Source organism: Cryptosporidium ryanae (assembly GCF_009792415.1).
Source record: "Cryptosporidium ryanae isolate 45019 chromosome Unknown contig_28, whole genome shotgun sequence".
NCBI classification, from domain to species: Eukaryota; Apicomplexa; class Conoidasida; order Eucoccidiorida; family Cryptosporidiidae; genus Cryptosporidium; species Cryptosporidium ryanae.
The window spans coordinates 82,002-105,515 of record NW_027125542.1 but is presented as its reverse complement, the minus strand read 5'-3'; the positions used below and the strand labels follow the sequence as shown (position 1 = coordinate 105,515).

General features: G+C 33.0%; 8 protein-coding genes across 8 annotated transcripts; 5 read left to right on the top strand and 3 right to left on the bottom strand.

The window, feature by feature from the left end:
* Nucleotides 1-537: 537 nt before the first annotated feature.
* On the top strand, nt 538-2,067 carry FG386_001808 (uncharacterized protein; the record flags this gene model as incomplete). Its single annotated transcript, XM_067341201.1, has 1 exon — nt 538-2,067. One exon carries the CDS (start codon nt 538-540, stop codon nt 2,065-2,067), a length of 1,530 nt encoding a protein of 509 aa, XP_067197163.1.
* A 592-nt stretch (nt 2,068-2,659) lies between these two features.
* FG386_001807 (uncharacterized protein) lies at nt 2,660-3,706 on the top strand (the record flags this gene model as incomplete). Its single annotated transcript, XM_067341200.1, has 1 exon — nt 2,660-3,706. The coding sequence occupies one exon, from the start codon at nt 2,660-2,662 to the stop codon at nt 3,704-3,706; it is 1,047 nt and encodes a 348-aa protein (XP_067197162.1).
* Nucleotides 3,707-4,483: 777 nt separating this feature from the next.
* FG386_001806 (uncharacterized protein) lies at nt 4,484-5,956 on the top strand (the record flags this gene model as incomplete). Its single annotated transcript, XM_067341199.1, has 1 exon — nt 4,484-5,956. The coding sequence occupies one exon, from the start codon at nt 4,484-4,486 to the stop codon at nt 5,954-5,956; it is 1,473 nt and encodes a 490-aa protein (XP_067197161.1).
* A 215-nt stretch (nt 5,957-6,171) lies between these two features.
* On the bottom strand, nt 6,172-12,414 carry FG386_001805 (uncharacterized protein; the record flags this gene model as incomplete). Its single annotated transcript, XM_067341198.1, has 1 exon — nt 6,172-12,414. One exon carries the CDS (start codon nt 12,412-12,414, stop codon nt 6,172-6,174), a length of 6,243 nt encoding a protein of 2,080 aa, XP_067197160.1.
* Nucleotides 12,415-13,972: 1,558 nt separating this feature from the next.
* FG386_001804 (heat shock 70 (HSP70) protein) lies at nt 13,973-15,991 on the top strand (the record flags this gene model as incomplete). Its single annotated transcript, XM_067341197.1, has 1 exon — nt 13,973-15,991. One exon carries the CDS (start codon nt 13,973-13,975, stop codon nt 15,989-15,991), a length of 2,019 nt encoding a protein of 672 aa, XP_067197159.1.
* A 1,250-nt stretch (nt 15,992-17,241) lies between these two features.
* FG386_001803 (molybdenum cofactor sulfurase) lies at nt 17,242-18,801 on the top strand (the record flags this gene model as incomplete). Its single annotated transcript, XM_067341196.1, has 1 exon — nt 17,242-18,801. The coding sequence occupies one exon, from the start codon at nt 17,242-17,244 to the stop codon at nt 18,799-18,801; it is 1,560 nt and encodes a 519-aa protein (XP_067197158.1).
* Nucleotides 18,802-18,809: 8 nt separating this feature from the next.
* FG386_001802 (uncharacterized protein) lies at nt 18,810-20,381 on the bottom strand (the record flags this gene model as incomplete). Its single annotated transcript, XM_067341195.1, has 1 exon — nt 18,810-20,381. The coding sequence occupies one exon, from the start codon at nt 20,379-20,381 to the stop codon at nt 18,810-18,812; it is 1,572 nt and encodes a 523-aa protein (XP_067197157.1).
* Nucleotides 20,382-21,202: 821 nt separating this feature from the next.
* Nucleotides 21,203-22,666, bottom strand: FG386_001801 (uncharacterized protein; the record flags this gene model as incomplete). The annotated part of the gene is made up of 1 exon (XM_067341194.1): nt 21,203-22,666. One exon carries the CDS (start codon nt 22,664-22,666, stop codon nt 21,203-21,205), a length of 1,464 nt encoding a protein of 487 aa, XP_067197156.1.
* Between the last annotated feature and the right edge of the window lie 848 nt (nt 22,667-23,514).

The window sequence follows — 23,514 nt, the reverse complement described above, 5'->3', positions numbered from 1 at the left end:
AAAACCGTAAGTTAAAAACTAATCTCTAATTTTTAATATTGGAATAACATAAAAACCTAATCAGATGAAAATAAAAAAGTATAAATCTACGTGCAAGGCAGTTTTAGATACTTTTTCAGAGTCAATGGAGAAAAAGGTGAGTAGTTATATGAATGCTTGAAATGATTAACTACATTATTTAAAATACGCTCTAAATTTAAATAAACAAAAACATTACTTACTTCTAACAGACGAGTGACTTAATAGAGGAAATTGGGATAGAAATGATATAGCTGATAACTGGCCTCAATAAAACAATTTACAAATATAATGAATTTATATATTCAGAACAAAGAGAGCATCAAAAGAGGCAAATGGCTAACGCCATTTTGGTTATTTGGTAATAAGCACTCCCCCACCCACCCCCTCATTCACATGTAACTGCTAGTGAAATAAAACCGTTGGTATTTAAAGAAAACACGAAAAAATAAAAATGAAATCAAAAGTACAGTTTTCAGGAAATAGGAGCACATTATATTGTTTATGAAATTATAGGAAATGATTTGGAAGAACAAAAAATTTCTTATATATGGTTTTAAGAAGGAGGAAGCCAATATAATAAAGTTAGATTACATAGAAAAATATTCTGGAGAATTAATAACCATTTCAGATAAAAGTGAAGTTAAGGAGAATGAAATAGATTATGTGATTTGTAATTACTCTGATGGATACATGCATAGAATTCCAAACCTTGATTACAACAAGTTAAGAACTCCCTTTTGGCTTTGGCTATCAGTGAAGGATCAATGGAAATACTCATTAGATTGGCATCCTTTTTTCAGGCCAAATGGGAGATTCACGTATAATTTGTTGAGTGGAATTAAATTCTACATATTAGGTTTCACGCCAACAATAAGAGGTTTTGGCGACAAAAGTCCTATATTTATAAGAGGCATTTATGACATAGGCATTCTTACATCATTTATAGAAACACAAATGGGTGGAACAGTTGAGAATATAGGAGAAGACATTAGAAAAAATTTGCAGCTGTACAGAGAGGATTCATGTTCTAATAATAGGAGTGATAAAATAGTTCTAGTTTGCAGTAAAGTACACAATTTAGAAGGCGATAATTATGACGGTGACGAAAATAGTTATATTAATAACAAAAATTCTACTAAACTTAATACCGAAATTAATTTCGAGAACATTATAAAAGAAATAAAAGAGAAAAAAGAAAATGGGTATCACATATTAACTATGACTTGGTTATTTGATTGTTATGAAGAAGGAAGATTGATCAACTACAGAAATTATATATTTAGATACGAGAAAGAGTTTGACGTAAATAACTTACGGAATGAAGACAGTATTAAAGAGAATAAGAAAAATGATGAGGTAGTTACATTTAAAGTAGTTGTTACTCACCAAACATATTTAAATTACTGCGATATAATCAAGAACATAACGTCAGGGTGCGAGGAAGAGAGAGATTTGAGCATAGTTATTGAACGTCCAAGCAAGATGGTTATAAAGCACATGCAAGAAAGTGTTGATAATTCAGATAAGGAGTGTATTGATTACAATAAAATATTGATACTAGTTTTTAATGATGCTATGGAAGAACAAGAATTTTGGTACGACTTGCTAAATAGCATGACTGAGAGTATTGAATTTAATATGAATCTAATATCCAATGAAAAAAAATCTATAATAAAGAACTCGATTCGGAAAATAAGAATAATAAGTGATCCAAATGAGTTTTTTTCTTGTTTTGACCTCAAAAGGAAGACTGAAAGTAGCAAAAGTGAATTGTCATTTTTGCTGTCGTGTTCTGGAAATAAGGTTGGTTTCTCAATTCCAAAGTTCATAGAAGACTTGCTGAAATCAGAAACTGAAATATTGGATACAGTTTTAAATATTACAGACTTTGATAGTATCACAGGTTTGAGTGGCTTTGTTGAATATGCCGATGATGAGAGTTTAGATATAATAAAGTATAGTAAAAACAAGGCAGTTAATAAATTTAATAGCATTGAAGAAAAATTTAATATGTTAAACAACAAAATACCTGATAGTGCCATATAATCGAAACACATTGAATAGAAAGTTTGAATATTTATTACATAAAAATCATCTCAAAATTAGTTGTTTATAACGAGGAATATATTTTATTTCTTTTACTAGTGGTGTCTTTTATGTGCGTTTAATATTTGTCGTTAAACACGTTATAGTTTGGTTAATTGTGCCTGAGCGTGACTATGACGTTGAATTTACCACTTCATTATCATTATTAATATACATTAACACGTGTATATATTATGAAGAATGAAAGATGCATGCATGTATGCATGCATCACAAAATGTTTGTGGACAATAATTTCGTGTTTAACATTAGTAATAAGTTAAATTCTTCAAATTATGTGTTTAATATAATTGTCTAAAGTCAGTTTTTTCATTTTCAAATTAATTTTTAATTTAAAAGAAAATAAATAAATTTTTTCCTGAATATAATTTGTAGTGAGTATTTTTTTGTTTAAGTAAACAAATATATTGATACTATCAATATTTATTGTAATTATATCACTGGTATCAATACTCTCAGAGGAGCTAAGGTTTTCAAGATTAAGCAAAAAAGAAGTTTATAATAAAAATAGTTTGTATAATACATATTTGAGACATGAAAGGCAACAAGAAAATAGTATTGTCATTGTTGCTATTTGGGTGTGCTATACTAAATAGTGCAAATTGTCAAAATGAAGAGAAAAAAGATAGTGAGTTAAGGTCGCTTGGACATAAAAGAACGATAGTGGAACCATACTATGTAGACAGACCAGTATTTGTGGAACAACCTGTATATTACAACTATCCTTATCCATACCCATATCCCTACTCATTTGCATACCAGTATCCATATGCTTATTCACAGTATTCAAATTACCCCTACAACTATTCATATTCATATTCGAGAACAACAAGACCAGCAACGGGAGTGATGCCACCATTCCCTCCCCCACCCCCGTATTTGAGGTATTTGGGGGAGAAGCAGGAAAATGATGAGAAGGATAGCGACGAATTGAAAGTAAATCAAAGAGGGGTTCAGGAATTTATAGGTGAGGGTGATGTAATATTGCCGGAAATTCAACAAGATGACAATCCACTATTTGGCGAACAGGAAACATCACCACAGACAAAAACAGGATCGGAACCGTTAACAGTCGGCGAGGCATCTCCGCAACAACCTGGAGAGGCATTCTTGGAACCAGTAATAGCGGAAGGAAGACCAATAATGGACTCAGTTACACCAGTATTAATGAAAAAAATCGAGTCAAATAGTAACAATAGTACTCATGATATAAATACAGTGAATGATAATAAAAAAGCTGAATTGCCTGAGATAATCTTATATAACAATTCAAATGAATTGAGAGTTCTTGGTAAGAAAGATAGCATTATTAATACCGTTGAAAAAACTTTTGATTTAGTTCTTGATAGAATTAAAATAGGCAATTCTGACAGTGACGATGAAGGCGAAAAGGAAGATGATAAGGACAATAAGGAAGATAATAAGGACAATAAAAACGAGAATAAAAATGATGATGAAAATACAGATAAAAAAAAAGAGAATAAGGAAAGTAATTTAAAGAGAAATAACAATGACAAGAACAAAAAAAATGTAATAAAACAAGTGTTTAACAAAATAGAAGATATTGTTACAAAAAATTAAATTAATAGAACAACCAGATTGCATCATTATTAAATATTTAATTAACGTTTATTTTCTTTAGAATGCGTTTTCTCTGCGTAAATTAGGTTTTTATCTACCAAAAACATTCCTTTAAACAGAAGGTGTATGTGAATAGGTTAATTACAGCTGAATTAAGCTGGGTAACAACTAAAACGTAGAAATTATGAACAGTAATAAATAAAAAATAAAGTGAATATTATGTGGATAGAATTATCAATACATGCAAATTTATACATGTATTACGTTTAAATAACTAATTGCATGTAAAAGAAGTTTTAAATGAATGTCTAGCATTTTGTATAAATCAAGGAGAAACAATAATTGCTATTCATAATAAATAATATGAAGTTGATAGAAAATAAAGTTAGGATAATAAAGTTTTAAAATAAAACTCTTTGATTGTTTCAAGTTTTATTCTTACAAGTGACATTTATTTAGTTTAATCCAATTTTATTTATTTGTTTTTTAAAGCAGACTTTAAAGTGAGAACTAAATAGGCTTTGGGCGGGTACGGAAAGAGGGGTAATGAAAGTAAATATAAAGATATGAATATAAATTTATATATATATATGTATATATATTATATTATACTATTTATATAAATTTATGAACATAAAATGAAATATAGATATAAAAGAAATATAATGTGTGATGTTTAAATAAAACATTAACAAGGGAAATTAGGTACTGCCATAAAAGAAAAGGTGTTTGTTAAATAAATAATTTAGTGCGAGAAAACAATAAAAGTTTGAATTTATGGTGTTGGTTAATGATTTTAATAGGGAAATAAATGGATTATTGAAATCCAAATATCCAAATGATAGCAAATTACTTGAGTTGAATATATCGAGTTTGTCAAAGAATCCCACACATAATTACTCAATAACAACTTTAGGAAATGCAGATAATGTGTTAAAAAATGGACTTACAACGAATAAGAGTAACGAGAATTTATTATTAATGGACGGGAATTCGACATTCAAATGGGATTTGTTGTCAACACAAATAGAAACGAAAATGGATATGAACGGATTGACGGTATTTGAGGCGAAAACGAAGCCAAGATGCGGGTTCAGTTTGAATACAAAGTACGAGAAGAATTTGAGGAGCTCAGGATTAGCAGGGAGTGTATTATCAGGATCAATAATTAACAACAGCGGAACAATAGAAGTAGGTGGTGATTTGCAAAACAGTAACTTTCATACAAGACTGAGATTATATCCATCTATAGAAATGCTTGGATGTGTGAATAAATTAAACAAGGAAAAAAGCAATAAGGGTACTGGAATAAATATAAGTAGTACCGTAACATCTTCAAAATTAATATCACCTAACAGTTTAAGCTTTGGAGTAATGATGACAAATAATGAGATTTCATTTAATTCGATGAAAATTACTTTGGGGCTATTATTAAAAGGTCCTCTGTTCGGTCGTTTAAGAAGAATTGAAAATGAGAGAAACAGGCAAGATTATTTTTATAGAAGTGAAAAAAACAGGCTATTATTTAACAATAGTAGCGATGCTGATAACAATACGTGTCAATCAAGTTATTCGGTTTCACTTCAAACAAACACGAGCAACGTAAATAGTAATTTTTTAAGTAACAGTAACAAAATATCTGGATTCACTGGAGGTATTTGTTTAAGCAATTTAATGAATGGATTCTTAACTCTTGGAGCATCACTGACATACAATACCAGACAGGAGTTGGAGATGACAAATGACTGCAATAATAACGTAAATGGTGGTGTTATAATCTCTAGCTCTAATGATAGAGTTGTGGAAAATGAGGCAAGTAACATTAACAGCAGTTCCCCGAGATCTTCACTATCTAACTTGTCACAATCCCCGAGCTGCTTACTGTCATCTTCTCCTTTCCTCCTATCTAGATCTGCGTTATCGAGAGTTCAGTATACAGTTGGGGCAAAGATATCGTTTGGTAAGATGAAAAGTATCAATTCAAACGAGGAAATTGACAAAGTAAACTGTTACTTTGATGACGGGTCAGCATCACAATTGAATAATCAAGTTACCAAGAGCACTGATATTAAGTTCAGATTCTCAAATAACATGAATATGAGCTATTCACTAACTCATAGGTTTAACAAGTACATCTCAACGACGTTTGGAGCTAATATTGATTTAAATAGCGTAAATATTGTTAATATTATTAATAATAATAATTCAGATTCCATAAAGTATGGCTTTTCTTTGGATTTAACAGTGTAAAACACAATCGTATAAGTAGTTACGGTGACTTTTTGTCTTTAGGTTTTAAATCCAAAACTTAGTTTGTATATTTAAGTATATTATAGATAAACGCGATTATCGTTTTTTTCCATATTAATTTGTGTTATAAAGTATTGGGTGGATCTGGGGAGATTATGCTGATTTTTTGTACTTGAACCTCTTTGTGTTGAGGGATTGTGGCCTTGATTCCACCTTCAGGAGGATGAAGGGGACAGTGAGGGGGATGATTGCGTATGATGTGATAATTTTGATGATAATGATGAGGATGATGATGAGAAGAGATTAATGCCGTTGTTACTATGGTTTTTTGGGTTTGTTGTACTACCACTTAACTTGAGTGGAGATGAGATAAATTCATATGGATTCTTAGCAATATGAATATCTGGTAAATTGGCTATTACATTGTGGATTATTATTTTCTGATCTTTGCCATCTTCATCTTTCGAGAGATTATTATTATTTTTAGATCCATAATATTCATCCTCCTTATAATCATCCTCGTACTCGTATAGATAATCACTTTCATTTTTGTTGTATGTGTTTGTCAAATAATGGCTGTTTTCTTCCTTGTTAAGGTGATTTGAAATAATTTGTGGCTGTAAATGACTGTTATTTCCTTCTCCGTCGCGGATATAGTCAGAATAATATTCTGAAAACCTATTATTAGTCTCTTGATTATACCTTCTTTTAGTTGAGTCCAAATCGTCTATTTCAAGATCACCGTCTGATATTAAATTAATCTTGTTTCGTTGAAAGTTACTAACTTCGTATTTGCTAGATACATTATAGTAATCATCTTTAACTCCATATGCATTATCGTCTTGGCTTCTGTCTTCGTCCTTTTTTCTATTAAATGTGCTTCTATCTCCGCTGCTACTCGAGGAAAATAGAGTTTCCTTAACGAAGCTTTCATGATTGTTTGCAACCTCTCCAATAACTTTGCTGCGATTAAGTGCATTAGGAATATTCGAAATGTACTCGTCATCACTGTAGTCGCTCTGAGTTATCTTGTTATTTACATTCCAAGATAAGAATATTGAATTTTTTAAAGACAAAGATTCAATCATTTTGAGCTTCCATAAATAAAAAATACGATAGGCTATAGTTCTATTGTGGTTTGATCTAATGATGTTTGTTATTCTAGTAAATCTTTCATTTCTGGTTTTTTTATAATAGTTGAAAAATTTCCATAATTTAAAATAAGTATTAAGTGTTTTGTAATTTTTTGAATGAATATAACCAATTATTTTTTTCCTCACATTACGTATGAGTAAAGAGTGCTTTTTCCAGTTTACAAACACTAAGTGAATTCTTTTATATTCAACATTGTTGCAGTAATCGACAGATTTTCTGTTTATATCCACTATTTTGACATATATATTCTTCCACAAATAATACACTACACCCAATGTTTTAATAACTATGCTTTTGTAAAATACTAATACTTTTTCTTTCACATTTTTTTGTTTTCTCGCATATTTATTCCATATTAGAAAGCAATTTGACTTGAGTCTAAATTTGTTGACTAATTCTATTGTATCGTGTGCCTTTCTACACCACATTAGCCACTTATTGTACAGTAAATACTCATTTAGCTTTTTCAGTGTGTATTTGAATATGTATATTACCTGAAACTGAGATATTTTCACATTTAGAATATTTTTTCTCTTGTTTTTGTGATACTTTATACACCATATCAAGTAACATTTTATTTTTATACTCTTATTGTAGCTGTCCTTCATTCGTTTGACTATCATTTCATCTCTTTTGGTTAGGTTATACTTGTTCACCCAGTAAATTAGGTATTTCAACTTTGTTCTTTTTTCAATTTTACGAATCAAATCTCTTATACCATCTCTTGTTTTTCCTATTTTATATGAATTTACTCTATAAACCAACCAAACTCTCTTTAAAATCATCATTCTTAATAAGGATTCAAAGGCACTAAAACCTTTGTGGTACTGTTCCCTTATTCTTGCGTATTCACCAAATTTTACCATTGTTTCTAAAATAGATTTGTTTTTTATCTGCTTTATCATTGAAAGCAAATCCAATATCCACTCAAATCTTACTTCCATTTTTATTCTTGAAATGCTATTGTAGGTGCATTTGCACTCGATGAAATAGCTCTTCCTTACATAAGAATTACCCAAAATATCTGTTTTGAAAGAAGCCTTATTTCCATTCTCAATAGTGGTTTCTAACGAGTAGTATGTGTACTTTAACATCTTGTGAAAGCTAGAGTGGATATGTATTTTATTTAATAAATTAATCATCAATTCACCGTTTTTAATATATCTATGAGGTATCCAACACAATTTCCACATTTTATAATAGTTATATAGTACTCTTGTCCTTTTACTCTCCCTATACATCTCATACTTTTCATTTAACAATATGCTCTTCAAGTAGCCGTTTTTCCAGTGTAAATAGAAACTTGAAATCACTCCAATTCTTATATTAGTGCTTATTTTATTGTATATAGTCTTGAGTCTTTCCTTTTTCAGCATGGCATTCTTCCAATGAAGTATATATCTTAATTTTATCTTATCCCTTATAATCGATTCCTTTTCGCTTAAAATAACTCTTCTATTGTAAGCCTTTGACATACTTTTAAAGTAAACAGTTTTTTTATTCCTGTTTTTCATAAACAAAACTTCGTTGTATATATTTCTATATTTTACCCTTGTTTTACTATATTTAACCCACGCCAATACACATTTCTTTAGTCTTCTCTTTCTTAACTCTGTATTGATACCATACAATAATTTCCAAAAATCATACACTGTTTTCTTGCTCTTTTGGTCATTTTTTCTACTAAAAACAACAATTCTGTACGAAAATATGATTATTTTCAATATCATCCTTTTTTGTCTCGTTTCGACTTTATTTATTATCAATTTTTCGTTTTGTTTTTTCCTTCTTGTAATCAATAACCAGTTATTATATATATTGTAAATGGGTTTTAGTACATTTATTATTCTATAAAAGTTATACAAAGCAATTTTTTGCTTGTATTTTAAATACCATAAAAACATGTAATTTCTTTTAATATTATTATATATTATATTGCTTCTATAGTACTCACATTTGCTCTCTAATTCTTTTCTTACTGACACTATGCAATTCCAATTTGTATAGATCAAAGATAACCTCTTTTCCTGTATTATCTTATAATAATAATTGTACTTTAATATCTTAAAATAATACATTTTGTATGGTCTCAAAGAATATTTTACCAATAAATAGTACTTCAAATATTCTTTAGACTCACTCATCCACTTAATAAATACATTTTTTATTACGTTTCCCTCGATAATTCTATTTATTTTGTCGTAATTACTCCTACATCTAGTTTTGTACTTACTTATGTATCTCCAATATTGTATGCCTTTATTTGCTTTTTGCATCAAATAGTTGTTGTACAAAATATCAGATATATTTATCTTGAATTCAGTGTCTTTAACTGTATCTCTCATTACTCTAACTAATTCTTTATAAACATTGTTTTTTCTGCCATTCTCTATCATTTCTGACATCGTATTCAAATAATTCTTCCAATTAACTAAATAGTTCAACGAATTTCTTTTATTTATGTATTCAAACAATAAACACAATCTTTCTGACTCTTTTATAAGCATATTCTTGTATTGGATTCGATCATAGAGCGCTTTTAACCACTTATAGATGTGTGTTTTAAGTAAGTTGTATTCACTATACATAAATAACGAGTTGTATAGCGTTATATTCATTTGGCTATTCCCAAGTACTACCCTGTTGTATTGCAGTTTAAAAACGTAGGAGTTTAGATACTCTATATTTATGGCCTCTATTATTCTTCTCTTATATGCAGTATATTTGTTGTACACATATATTATAAAATACAATATTTTTCTTTTGCTTTTTTTATCTATTTTATCATGAAACATTGTCACTTTCTTAGTCATTTCTACTCTAAACATCCACTCTCTTATTATTCTACTTGCCAGTTTATTTTTAATATTATCTGCTATATAATGCTCGGCATTTTCCTCTTCATTTACTATATTCGTATAAATCTCCCTCCAACACAGATAAAATTTTGCCGTTGTCTTATTATAGTAATAATATCTTGACATTCTTTCTTTATCTCTCATGATAATTATATAGTTATGCAGCTGCCTCCAATGATTGTATATTAATATCAGTCTTTTTTTATTTAAATACATCTGGTAATCCAAGGATATTCTTTCTAATGTTTTATCTATGATTAATGCTCCCTTAAGTAAATTCCAAGAATATCTTAATATCGAAATTTTCACCTTGATATATACAACTTCTAGTGACTTCTTTCTTTCCAGTCTTTTTCTAGATGCCATCTTAAGCATTTTCCATATTTTCATAGTAGTTTTACTTCCAATATCGCAAATTATCTTGTTCATCTTTACTCTATTTTGAAACTTTTTACTGTAAATATCGTACCAATTTTTAAAATAATAATTAATGGCTATTTTTTTCTTTTTACTAGAAATTGTTTCGTATTTTTGTGAAATTATAACATTTTTATTATAATTATCTAACCAAAGTAGATAGTAATATCTTAATAAATTTGCTTTAATTTTATTATATATTTTATACAAATTTTTACTCAATTTGTATTTTTTTAACCACTTATCAAAGTAGGGTCTTAAATTTAACATCTTGTTTATATTATGCATGCCACCGTTATCTTCCATTATCTTCAATATTTTCTTTCTCTTTCTCGTATTTAAATTCCATATTTTGATTATATTTGAAAATAATAGTTGATTTTTCCTGTTTTTGTATTCTAAAAAAATAATATTATGACGAGTATACTCTATCATATTTATAATGGATCTTTTTATTATTAATTTATTTTGCAAGAATAATACTAATCTGTTGTGGTATGTTATCTTTTTCCAATTTTTGTATATTACGCTCAGTTTTATCTTATCGCCAAGTTTATTCTCAAGGTACTCTTTTTTTCTTAAATACAACATATTGTTATACAGGTTTATTAAAAATAGTCTTTTTCTGGTGTTTATTAGGTTGATAAATATATCCCAGAATCTAGTTCTTATTAATTGGTATAAGTAGTAAATTGAATAAAAAACTTTTCTTTTTATATTTTTATTTATTCTCATAGTTATACAGTTAATTATCATTTTATTTGTTATTATTTTACTGCTCAAATAATTCCATATTCTGTACACTTTCAATAAAATACTCGTATTGTGTTTATATATGATAATATTCTCATTAAACCTGTAAGTACTTCTAATGTTTACATATTTTTTCCACATTGTCAAATAATACCTTTTTTTATGGTCAGCAATTCTTTTACTTGTAGTGTTAATTAGTAATTTGTATTTACAATAATTATTGCTATTTCTTAAAAATAACCTTATTATATAACAAACTAGTACCAATTGAGACTTTACTCTAAGTACTTCTGATTCTTTTCTATGTCTTAAATACTCTTTAAGTGATTCAAACCCTTTTGACAACAATTGCTTTCTTGCAGTTAAACCTGATATTATCATTAGCGTCTTTTCTCTATAAGTATCATGAGTTATATTTAACCATATTGAAAATATTTCCGATTTCTTATTTATCTCATGTCTCAATTTTATATCCTCATATATACTATTTCTCACTTTTTTTCTCATTACGTAATATCTCCATATATTAATCACTTGAGTCATCTTGTTGTTTGTCATGTTTATTTGCCATTGTAATATATTATACCTTTTACTCATTGAGTATTTAACTAATAATACCCACTGATTAAATATTTTACCCATTGTTTTGTATTCAAGCAGTTTGTACTTTTCAAATAATAAATTATTCCTATAATGCTTGTTTATACAATATTCATAATATGTTATAAACAACTTTATTCTTTTTTTTTTAATTAACTCTTTATATAATGTATTTAATCTAGCGTGTTCTGAGTACCATATTTGAATTGCACTCTTCAACAATCTGGTTCTTTCAAATGTTTTCAACATTATATTGTATTTATACTCTTTATTCCACAAATAATATGTATTTTTCACCAATCTATTTTGAACGTTTCTTTTTATATATTTACTTCTACTATGAATATCCTTCCTGCTCATATAGTGTTCATAATACCAGTATCTGAAACACTCATGCTTCATACATTTTGCCTTCTTATTTAGCATATACTCTACCCTTGCCCTATTTAAATTTTCATTCATTGTATATTCAAACCATTCTTTTATTATTATAGTCAATAACTTTTTTACACACCTACTTCTCAGATAATCCTCTATCTGAGTCAATATCTTCCTTTTCAATGTGTAAATGTACCATTCTTTTATTACATTAGATACGGTTTTTTGTGTATAATGTGCCACTGCACCATTGTAGTCATCGATTTCAGTGTATCCCTCCCCATCTTCGTCCATCATGTAAAATCAGTGTCCAGACTATGTTTGATTATGTAATTTTTATATTTTAAAATTGAAATGCATACTAATTGTAACTCAAAACCAAAATTCTCATATAAACCTTGCTATATCCTCCCCACAATAACACTTATTGTGATATACCAGCTAATTTCCAAATTATCGCATGAACAGTGCGTTCTAAATTGGCATTTAGTGGAAATCTAAAATACAGCCCATAAATCGTATAATCTACATATATATTTTCCTTTAATCTTTTCTAGCTTAGCTTTTTACTTTTCATATTATTCGTGTGCTTTAGTTTACCGCCAACTAATACACCGGCTTTGAATAGCATACATATTTTAGAATCTTAGTAAAAACAAAAATACAACTGCTTTAGTTTAAAATAGTATGAAACCTCAATGAAGGTTTTGCTCTTCTTTGTTTTTAGTATCTGAAACTTTGTGTGTGTGTGATTAATAGTTTATCTGTGCTGAACAAAAAATGTAATTAAGTGTTCGCAAATCTCTCCTTTGAATTGTTTTTAACTTAGACTTTTAAAATTATGAATAAGTATGTTTCAACAATCAAACTGTTTTAAACGTGAGTAATTACAAGGTTGTATGCTAATTGTGTTGTTTTAATGTTGTCTTTCATCAATCTACCTTCACATTTTTTCTTCTCGTTATGAAAAAAATAAAAGCTGCTCACTATATAATGCAATGTAGTACTATCACTTAAAAAAGAATTGTTGAAATAATAACATGTGAAATTTCAATCTGCATGCATACACGTTGGCTCTGCAACATGCAAGTGGGCAACTAATTCACTTTATTCTCAAACGAGGGAATGATCACATAATCGCCTCCAAAACAGGACTAAGGGTTAAATATAAGTAAGTCTTAAGCTTACTTAGTAAATGCGAATTATTTTTGTTGCTTGTAGCTTCCAAGAATTAATTAATATACTTTCCGGGAGAAAATATCAGCAAAACAACTGAATAAAGGAAGAGAGCAGCGCACACTTTTAAATCAATAACAAAACAGAAACACGAAAAGTTGAAAATAATAAAGCAAACATCAATGTATTTCGAGAGCAAATAACACAGAATAATAATTTATTCGGTTGTTTTACGGAAAATCACATACCTAAGTTATTATAACAGCCTTGGATTTTTCCCCTCAATAAAAAATGTGCCGCGTGTAGGTAAGTGGGTAGTGGCGGCATGCCTGAGACACGGGGTACCGGTATAATAGTGATGAATAGAGTAAACGTTGATGTTAGGTATAGCAAGGTGAAATAAAAACACTAATGAACATAGTAAAATAAGAAAATACGTCTAGCTTGAATTACGTAGTTAAATTATAAAAAAAATGAATTAAAAAGTCAAATAATTAATAGTAAAATGGTAGACAGGTATTACTTATGAGGGGAGAAATGACATTTGTCTCGTAAAACTTCAAGTGAAAAAAAAGCTTGCGAATTATTTACACTGGACAATACAGTAAAGATTATTCATCTGTTTAATTATTGAGCTTAGTTAATCGTTTTTGTTTTTTACTCGCGACAACTATTAAAGATGTCAGGAGAAGGACCAGCCATTGGTATTGACTTAGGTACAACCTATTCATGTGTAGGTGTATGGAGAAATGATACCGTTGACATTATTCCAAATGATCAAGGTAACCGTACAACTCCATCATATGTTGCGTTTACAGATACTGAACGTTTAATTGGTGATGCAGCAAAGAATCAAGTAGCACGCAATCCAGAAAATACGGTTTTCGATGCCAAGCGTTTGATTGGTAGAAAATTTGATGACCAAGCAGTGCAGAGTGACATGACCCACTGGCCATTTAAGGTAGTTAGAGGTCCGAAAGATAAACCAATTATTAGTGTGAATTACTTGGGGGAGAAGAAGGAATTCCATGCCGAGGAAATCTCTGCTATGGTCTTGCAAAAAATGAAGGAGATATCCGAGGCTTACTTGGGTCGTCAAATTAAGAATGCAGTAGTTACAGTACCTGCATACTTCAATGACTCTCAACGTCAAGCCACAAAGGATGCAGGTGCCATTGCAGGTTTGAACGTAATGAGAATCATCAACGAGCCAACTGCTGCTGCCATTGCTTATGGTTTAGACAAGAAGGGAAGTGGTGAAAGGAATGTTCTTATTTTTGATTTGGGTGGTGGTACATTCGATGTTTCCTTGTTGACCATTGAAGACGGTATTTTTGAGGTTAAGGCAACCGCAGGTGATACTCACTTGGGTGGTGAAGACTTTGACAATAGACTGGTTGAATTTTGCGTCCAGGACTTTAAGAGAAAGAATCGCGGAATGGATTTGACTACAAATGCACGTGCATTGAGGAGACTCAGAACTCAATGTGAGCGTGCAAAGAGAACCTTGTCCTCATCCACACAGGCTACCGTTGAATTAGACTCTCTTTACGAAGGTATCGACTATTCAGTGGCCATTAGCCGCGCAAGATTTGAAGAACTTTGTTCAGATTACTTCCGTGCCACTTTATCTCCAGTAGAGAAGGTACTTAAGGATGCAGGAATGGACAAGAGATCTGTTCATGATGTAGTTTTGGTTGGTGGTTCAACGCGTATTCCAAAAGTACAAGCGTTGATTCAGGAGTTCTTTAACGGCAAAGAACCATGCAAGGCAATTAACCCAGATGAAGCCGTTGCTTACGGTGCTGCCGTACAAGCCGCTATCTTAAATGGTGAGCAGTCATCTGCTGTTCAAGATTTGTTACTTTTGGATGTTGCTCCACTGTCCCTTGGTTTGGAGACCGCTGGTGGTGTCATGACAAAACTAATTGAGCGTAACACGACCATTCCGGCAAAGAAAACACAAGTATTTACTACCTATGCAGATAACCAGAGTGGTGTACTTATCCAAGTTTATGAGGGTGAGCGTGCCATGACAAAAGACAATCATCTTTTGGGTAAATTCCATTTGGATGGCATTCCGCCAGCACCAAGAGGTGTGCCACAAATAGAGGTTACTTTTGATATCGATGCAAATGGTATCTTAAATGTATCTGCTGTAGATAAGAGTACAGGAAAGAGTAGCAAGATCACTATTACTAACGACAAAGGACGTCTCTCTAAGGAGGACATCGAACGTATGGTTAACGACGCTGAGAAGTACAAAGGTGAGGATGAACAGAACAGAGTCAAGATTGAGGCAAAGAATTCCTTGGAAAACTATCTTTACAATATGAGAAACACGATTCAGGAACCAAAGGTAAAGGAGAAGCTCTCTCAATCAGAAGTTGACGAAGCTGAAAAGAAGATCAAGGAAGCTCTTGACTGGTTGGAACACAACCAAACCGCCGAAAAGGATGAGTTTGAGCATCAACAAAAGGAGATTGAGTCCTTTATGAACCCACTCATGATGAAGATTTACTCTGCCGAGGGAGGCATGCCAGGTGGGATGCCAGGTGGGATGCCAGGTGGAATGCCAGGTGGGATGCCAGGTGGAATGCCAGGCGGAATGCCAGGTGGAATGCCAGGTGGGATGCCAGGTGGGATGCCAGGTGGGATGGGAGGTTCTGGTGGTCCAACCGTCGAAGAGGTTGACTAATAGATTAAAGTCTGAAGGCGGAAACCAGACTAATTATGAGTTACGATCTTTCATTCCAACAAACAAAACGGGTTCTGAGCCTGTTAAATTTTTCATTTTAAGTGCGGAGGTGCGATTCAAGTTTCATATTGTTCACTAAAGAGGCAGGGTTAATGATAACACTCGAAATTAAAATTAAGCGTAAAGTACATTTACCACAGAAAGTGCCTTCTACCAATGCTGAAAATCGAAAATAAAGGGAAATGAAAGAGAACAATCTCCTATGTTCCGGAAGTGAGAAGACTTAATAGAAGGATAGATACAAGGCCCAAGTAAATTGATTAGTTACGCCTTGGTTTCGAGACGGGATTCCTTCGTATTAGTTTTAGGACGAGATATCTTTCGCTGAAGAAAGGGATATATACATACATGTGTATATTCCAGAAGAGGATGTTCTGATTATTTGCGCGGATAGAATGACAAAAATACGTCGTTTCTATTCCTTGGCCGTTTTGGTTCGTCGTGACAATACTAGACAGAAATTCAATCTAGCTCAAAATAGCGAGGATTATATCTATAAGTAGTCTGGATGATTCCCTTCAGTAGGCAAACTAACCAATTTTAATCCGAATTCTCCAACTTATCCTACTAGTCATTTTTTGCACTATTGTATGGGCAATTGTACTTCCCGGGTGGAGCGGTTGGTGGTTTCTTTCTTATATAGAATTTTGCTTCTTATTCTTTTAGTTTATGAGTTCAGTTTCTGTTGGAAGATTCTTGCGAACACAAAAACGTTGTAATCAGGGCTGAACACAGTTTTAGATTCTTTTTTCGTTTATCCCAAGTTACATATTAATCACGGTTTAAGACACAGGCTAGCTTTCGGAAAACAGCTAAACTGCTTTACTATATCTGGAATGGAGCTTGCAGTGAAACAAATAGTGTTTGCATGGGTTCACTTTTGGTTCGAATACAAAAGTCATGAGTGACATATATCTAACATAATTTATATGTTCGAAGTTTCGAATATCGAAACAAAGATGAAATTGGCGCAAACTATTTTTTATAGAAAAAGGATTAGAAATTCTTTAATAAATTTAATTAGAAATAAAAAAACAAGGAAAATAATACCTTAGTACACATACGCGTATGCATCCTTCCGTAAGGTCCGTGATTATGAAGGAATTACCTTCAATATACATACAAAAACTTGTTTATTTAGATACATATAAAACATTGCTCTGATATGCAATTCTTTTTGCCGTAACTCAATGAATATTGAGATGGTAAGCGTTAGAAAAATAGTAGAAATAATATTTGTGGTGGCATTTATGGCGGAATTCTGTTTGAACAAACGAGAATCAGGGACGGTAAGTGATACCAAAAAAATTGAAGCAGAGAAGGAGTATGTAAAATTGTACCAAAGGTTTTTAAACGAAGAAGGTAGTCAGGGTTATAATATAGATGTTGAAGGTATATCAAATTCTGAATTGGAACGCTTTAGAGGTCAAACATATCTGGATTATACAGGTTCAGGGTTGTATCAAAAGTCACAGTTGGAGGAAATATATAGTGATTTTATTAAAAACGCATACGGCAATGCTCACAGCAGAAATCCTTCGGCGGAATTAACCGACAAAAATTTAGCAGAAGCTAGAGACTTAATATACAGTTTCTTCAATATAAGCAGTACTACACACTCAATAGTATTCACAGGCGGAGCTACAGGAGGGCTGAAACTAGTGGGAGAAGACTTTCCATGGACGAAAGGAAGTAAATATTATTATTTGAGGGTGAACCACAACTCGGTGTTGGGTATAAGAGAGTACGCGACACTGTTCGGTGCGGAGTTTAAGGCATTGTCATACAACGATGTAGAGCAAATACTTTTTAGAAGAAAAAAGAGTAAAGTAAACAACCATTTGGTAAATGAGTTGCTAAATCATAAGTATGAGGACTACTGTTTATTCGCATTTCCGGGGAAGGATAACTTTGCAGGCGAAAAATATCCGTTGAATTGGATAAAGGACGTGCAAAACTACGGTCTATCCGACAATTGTGAATGGAGAGTTTTATTGGATGCGGCAGCATTGGTGCCAACGGAGAGATTAGACATGAACAAACACCCGGCAGACTTTGCAGTTGTGTCATTTTACAAGTTATTTGGATATCCAACAGGACTTGGTGCACTAATAATAAAAACAGACGACGCATTAAAACTAAAAAAAACGTACTTCGGTGGGGGAGCAGTGGTAATGGCATCCTGTGACTCAAGGTGGTGTAAAATGAGAGAAAATCCAAGTGCGAAATTTGAAGATGGTACCGTATCTTTTTTGAGTATAGTGTCTCTAAAATACGGATTTAAAAAATTGGAGTATTTTGGGATGGAAAAAATATCTAAACACGTAGCGTCTTTAACATTATTTACATTCAAGTTATTGTCTAATTTAAGACATTTTTCCGGAACGAATGTTGTGCAGTTTTACGGAATGTATCACACTTTACCCAGTTCCGGTATAATTAACTTTAATATATTGTATCCAGATGGAACACATGTGAACTTCAGTCAGATCGAGCAATTGGCCTCTGCAAACAAAATACATCTAAGAACCGGTTGTTTTTGCAACCCAGGGGCTTGTCAGGACTTTTTGGGTTTAACGTTGATGGAAATAAAGACAACTAGTGAGATAAGGGAGTCGTGTTCTGACCCAAGCAATAACATAAATCAAAAAAGACCTTTGGGTTCCGTAAGAATAAGTTTTGGTTATTTGTCAACGTTCAGGGATGTGTATAACTTTATTAGATTCGTTAACGATAACTTTGTTCACTAGAGACATCTTCAATGGTATAAAAGTGGCTTTGTTACCTTTTTTTTATTTAAAACAACAAAGTTCGAGATGTCTTGTTTTTTACTTGGATTGTGCTGATCCTCCCATATAAATGCGTCGCATTTGTCGTGTTCGGACTTTGAACAAACCCAGTATATTCTCCCTTTGTTCTTTCCGGCCTTGCTGACTGTTTTTCTTTTGCAAGAGATATTGTGCTTGCAAAAAGGAACAGACGCGTTTTTAGTTGGTTTTTTGTTGCACTTATTTACAACCTTAACGGTGCCTTTTTTTTCACCACTCTCGTTCAATAAGAAGCTGTGAATACTGGACTGTCTTTGTTTGCACTGCGGTAGGTACTTTGAGCATAATGAGGGAGCGGGGTTAGTTTTTTCTAAATTATCAAGTGCTGATGAAAACATTGACTTAACCTTGTTGTTGCTTAGATAAAGAACAACAGGGCAATGGTCCGAGCCGTAAACATGGTTTAGTATCTCGCACTTGCTTACTAGCGACTCAAACAAATCACTTGATAAAAGAAATAAGTCAATTCTGTTTCCCTGGTTTTTACATCTTAGTTGATTCACTTGGTTCCAACAGGTGTATTTGAACTTCTCGTTTGGATGCAGTCTTCTATATACGTCGCTGAGGTTAAAGTAGCTGATCAGATGTAGAACTTGTTCTTTAATTTGTGTATATATTTCGCCCGACGACTCTAGTTTCAGAATAAGACTCGATGAAAGGGGCTTTGAAATGCTCTCCATTTTTGAATTCTCAGTTAAAGCAGTACGGTTGTCTTCTCCGTGCTTGGCTGGTGCAGAAGCACTTAGGGTGGCACAGTATGAATCTATTGAATTTAAAACTACGTTAAAGTCACCTAGCAAAAGCACTTTGCGTTTCGAGTATTCAACTATTGTTCTGAGCGAAAGGAAAAGGTATTCGTGAAAGGCCAGTCTGTATTTCAATCTGGACAAGTCAACATTGTTGTTAGGGAGATTTGACTCGCAATTCTCGTCCACACCTGCCTCCTCGCTCATCTCTCTGAGCAGCGGAAAATACAGGTTTAAAACCACAAATTGCTTGTGATCGGTGATCATACACCTTCCCTCCAAATCAACCTCCTCTATGGAATAATCTAGAATGTCACTGATCCTGCTTATTTCCTCGTCTATGCGGCTTATGTCGCAGTCCTTCATATTGCTTTCCAAGTCAAATAATCTAGGACTTTTCCTCACCCACGAGAATCCGTCCGCTGATTCTATCACACTTAAAATACTTGTGTTAGACACGTATGTAGCAACCCCACTGTATCTTTTATTATTTTTAGTTAGTGAAAAGTACGAGTCGTACCCTTTCGGACAGCCAATATTGCAGTTTAAATCTTCATTGATGCTCATCTTGCACTCTTGAATACATATTATTTCTGGCTTGTCAACACTTGATTCTCCACGGCTGCCGTCCTTGCCAGTGCATATGTTCTCCAAAAGACTCGGAAACGTCTGCTCATTGTAGCCGCGACGTTTCATAAATGACAACAGTCCATTTACGTTAAATGACACTATTCTCGTTTCTTCCCCATTTTCCATTTCTTTCAGGTCTGATCTCACAACAAGTGGGGTACTTTTGTTTCACTTGGTCAAATACAAGGCAAAAGCGACACCGGTCTCTCTGACTTTCCTTCTCTGCTTTTCAGTTCCTTATTCATATTGCTGCCTGGAATCCTACTCACCCATCTAAACTAGCGTTTGGCGCGTGGCGCCGGTTTGTATTGGTTGTGTACTCGTATGCATGCGTTTTTTAGGCTGCCGGGTCAGGGAACCTCTGTTTACATTTACGGGACGTGGTTTGTGGGGAGATGTGGGGAAATTCTCGTAAACGGGAGCAGGAATTTCTTATAAATAACTAAATCGGTGAGTAACTAGAGAAAGAAAAGGTAAATAAAGACGCGTTTCCGTACGACGCCAAGTAATACAGTTAAAACATTGATCAGAGATCTCGGTGGAAAAAATATTTCACTCCCGGTCACCTTTGGCCAGTCCCGTTCAGAGTCACTGCAATGCAGCAGTAAACTGCACCGGAACGTCAAAGGAAACCGTATACACCGTGTGTATACTGAAGGTCGTATGTAGCAAATACATTTTAATCACATCACCTCAATGTTTACTATGCACGTCGCTTTATGTTAGAAAGTGTAACAATAAGATCAAACACTTGTTTCCCGCATCTAAAGGAAAAACGTAATTTTAAACTCGAGTGAAACATTATAATGCCAAAAATGTACGGTAATAGTATAAATATGCGTTTGTGTATATATAGGTATGAAAGAACAGGTTGATTTTATAGTAACTAATGGCACCCCCTCCCTTTTTCACAATGGTGAAAGAACACAAGCCAATAGCCATTCTTATCATAACTTTTTTTTCTTATTAGACTTTTCGGATTTCTCAATATTGCAACTGTCGGCGTTGTCTTGATTGGATTTGCTCTTTCTTTTTTTATCGTGCCTCTTCGAACTTTTTTGTTCGACATTAGAGGAGAGGTTTTTTAAAACATCTCGGTTCTCCACGATTGCTTGTCTCATAATATCTATATTCTTAGGTGGGGAGATTCCCTCTGAAAGATATTTAAGACGGTCCTCGACTTGTTGTCTAAGCTTTTCGCCAAATACATTTGAGGAGTTGCTGTCTGTTGAGAAATTGTCTATTCTAGAGGCAATTGAGCATTTATTTGCCAAGTATCTTGATATTTTGCCTTTATTTTTCTGTGAAGCCTTTCCAATATAAGTGGACTGAAACAGCAGACCGTATTTAGGCGTGTTGCCTTTGCTTTTGAGTGCTCTAAACAGGGCCTTTTCTGCTCCTAAAACCTGTATGGTTGACGCAGGGCTTTTCGCGAGGTTGACTAAACCTCCAGAATGAGCGATTAAACGTGCAGCCAGTATATCACCGAGCAGCGTCTGGAGATTAGGAGCAACATTGTGCAGTCTATTGGCCAGATACTCAATTAAATTAGACCTTTGTTTGTGTAGTTTAATTAGTTGTTTTGCCAAATTCTTAATCATGCTCATATCATTCAAAGTAATATCTTGTCCCATACTAATTAGTATTGCGTTGAATATATCCTCTTCTACGCTTTCATCTTTAATTATTTTGGATATTTTCTTCCTATTTTCGTCGTTGTCCTCGAATTCATCTTTATTCCCTATAAGTGACAGCAATTTGAGGTATTTCTCGCTGTCCGTTACTATTTTAAACAGTTCTGGAAAGTGCCACGAGTACCACTCTCTGCATCTCATCGTGAACAAATTAATATCCTTGTCCAGTCTGTCTATGAGAGCTATAGCCTGTATAATTGCCTTGTCTTGTTTATTTGGGTCAAATTGCAACTTGTTTCTACTGAAACTGTGTCCCAATCCAACCTGAAACTTATGCAAGTCGCTTACATTGTTCCCATTCTCAAAGTTTTTTACTATTCGCGTAAAGTGAATTCTTATTCCTCTTAACAGTTCACTTATATTCTTGTCTATTAATACCGGATATCCTTGTTCTGAAAGTGTTTTACCCAGTGATACGTCACCCACTCCCAGGTTATATTTTTTAACCTTTTTAGGTAAGTTTTGAGTCAAGAATGTCTTCAAGTCGTCTGTAACATTTCCACTTTGTATGTTTATCATATTGTCAAGAGCCATTTCTGCCGTTAAAAACGGATAGAACGACGAAAACTGTGCTATTTGGCCAAATCTCATAGGATCGCCGCAAACCTCTATAACTGTTTCCGTTACCTGTCCTATCTCCTCCCAGTTATTTATAGTACAGAGCAAATATCCTGCTGCACTCTCAAAGAGCACATATAGTTTTTTGTCTCCCGACATTTTCCACTTCTCGATTATAGCTAAGTCTCAATTCAATAGTATATTGTTCTCTCGCTTTTCTACTATACCCTGACCTCAATTTTTATTCCCGTGCTCCATTCCTCTTTGTTGCAAATAGTTTAAGCGGAGTCTAGTTAACCGGTATCCAAACTAGTTCCAGTCTTTTTATGCCTGACCCAATTTTTGGATTTGGGTGACCGAGAGCCTCGTTATATTCCGACTCAAGTAGATGGAAAGAAGAAGAACAAAGGGAGAATTCTTAGTTGAGTTTTAATTTCAACTTGTATGTTAAACTCCTATATCTTGTTTAAATGCCACCACTGCCAAGTTATAGTTTTCTTATCTAGTCATTAAAGACACGAGACAAATATTTAGTATTGCAAATGTATGCTATATATATATATATATATATAATGTATATGACGTATAATGTACATATATAGCGTACATAAATCAGTTACGTTTAATACATAACCCTATTCTATATATTTACCTACTTATTTAAACTTGATAACAATGCCATAGTTTTTATATTAAATACTAGACCATTGTATAACGCAGTTTGGCGGGGGCGGCACCGCATGCTTCTGGCCAGGTTACTCCTGCTCCATGGCACGGTCAGGTGCCAACAGTTGCCTAATGTGAGGCGTTTTTCGGGCACTCTCTTTCTAAATTTGTATTCCAAGTAACGCGTTAAATTAAAGTGCATCCAGATTCTTAAAAGGCGATAAGCACACAACTGTGTAGCACGTATACAGGCATGTAGATAATGCATGACTAATTGAACTAATTGAATTGCTGGTGACACCATTTTGGCGGAACCAAGGTGAGGGGCAGAGAGCGGAACG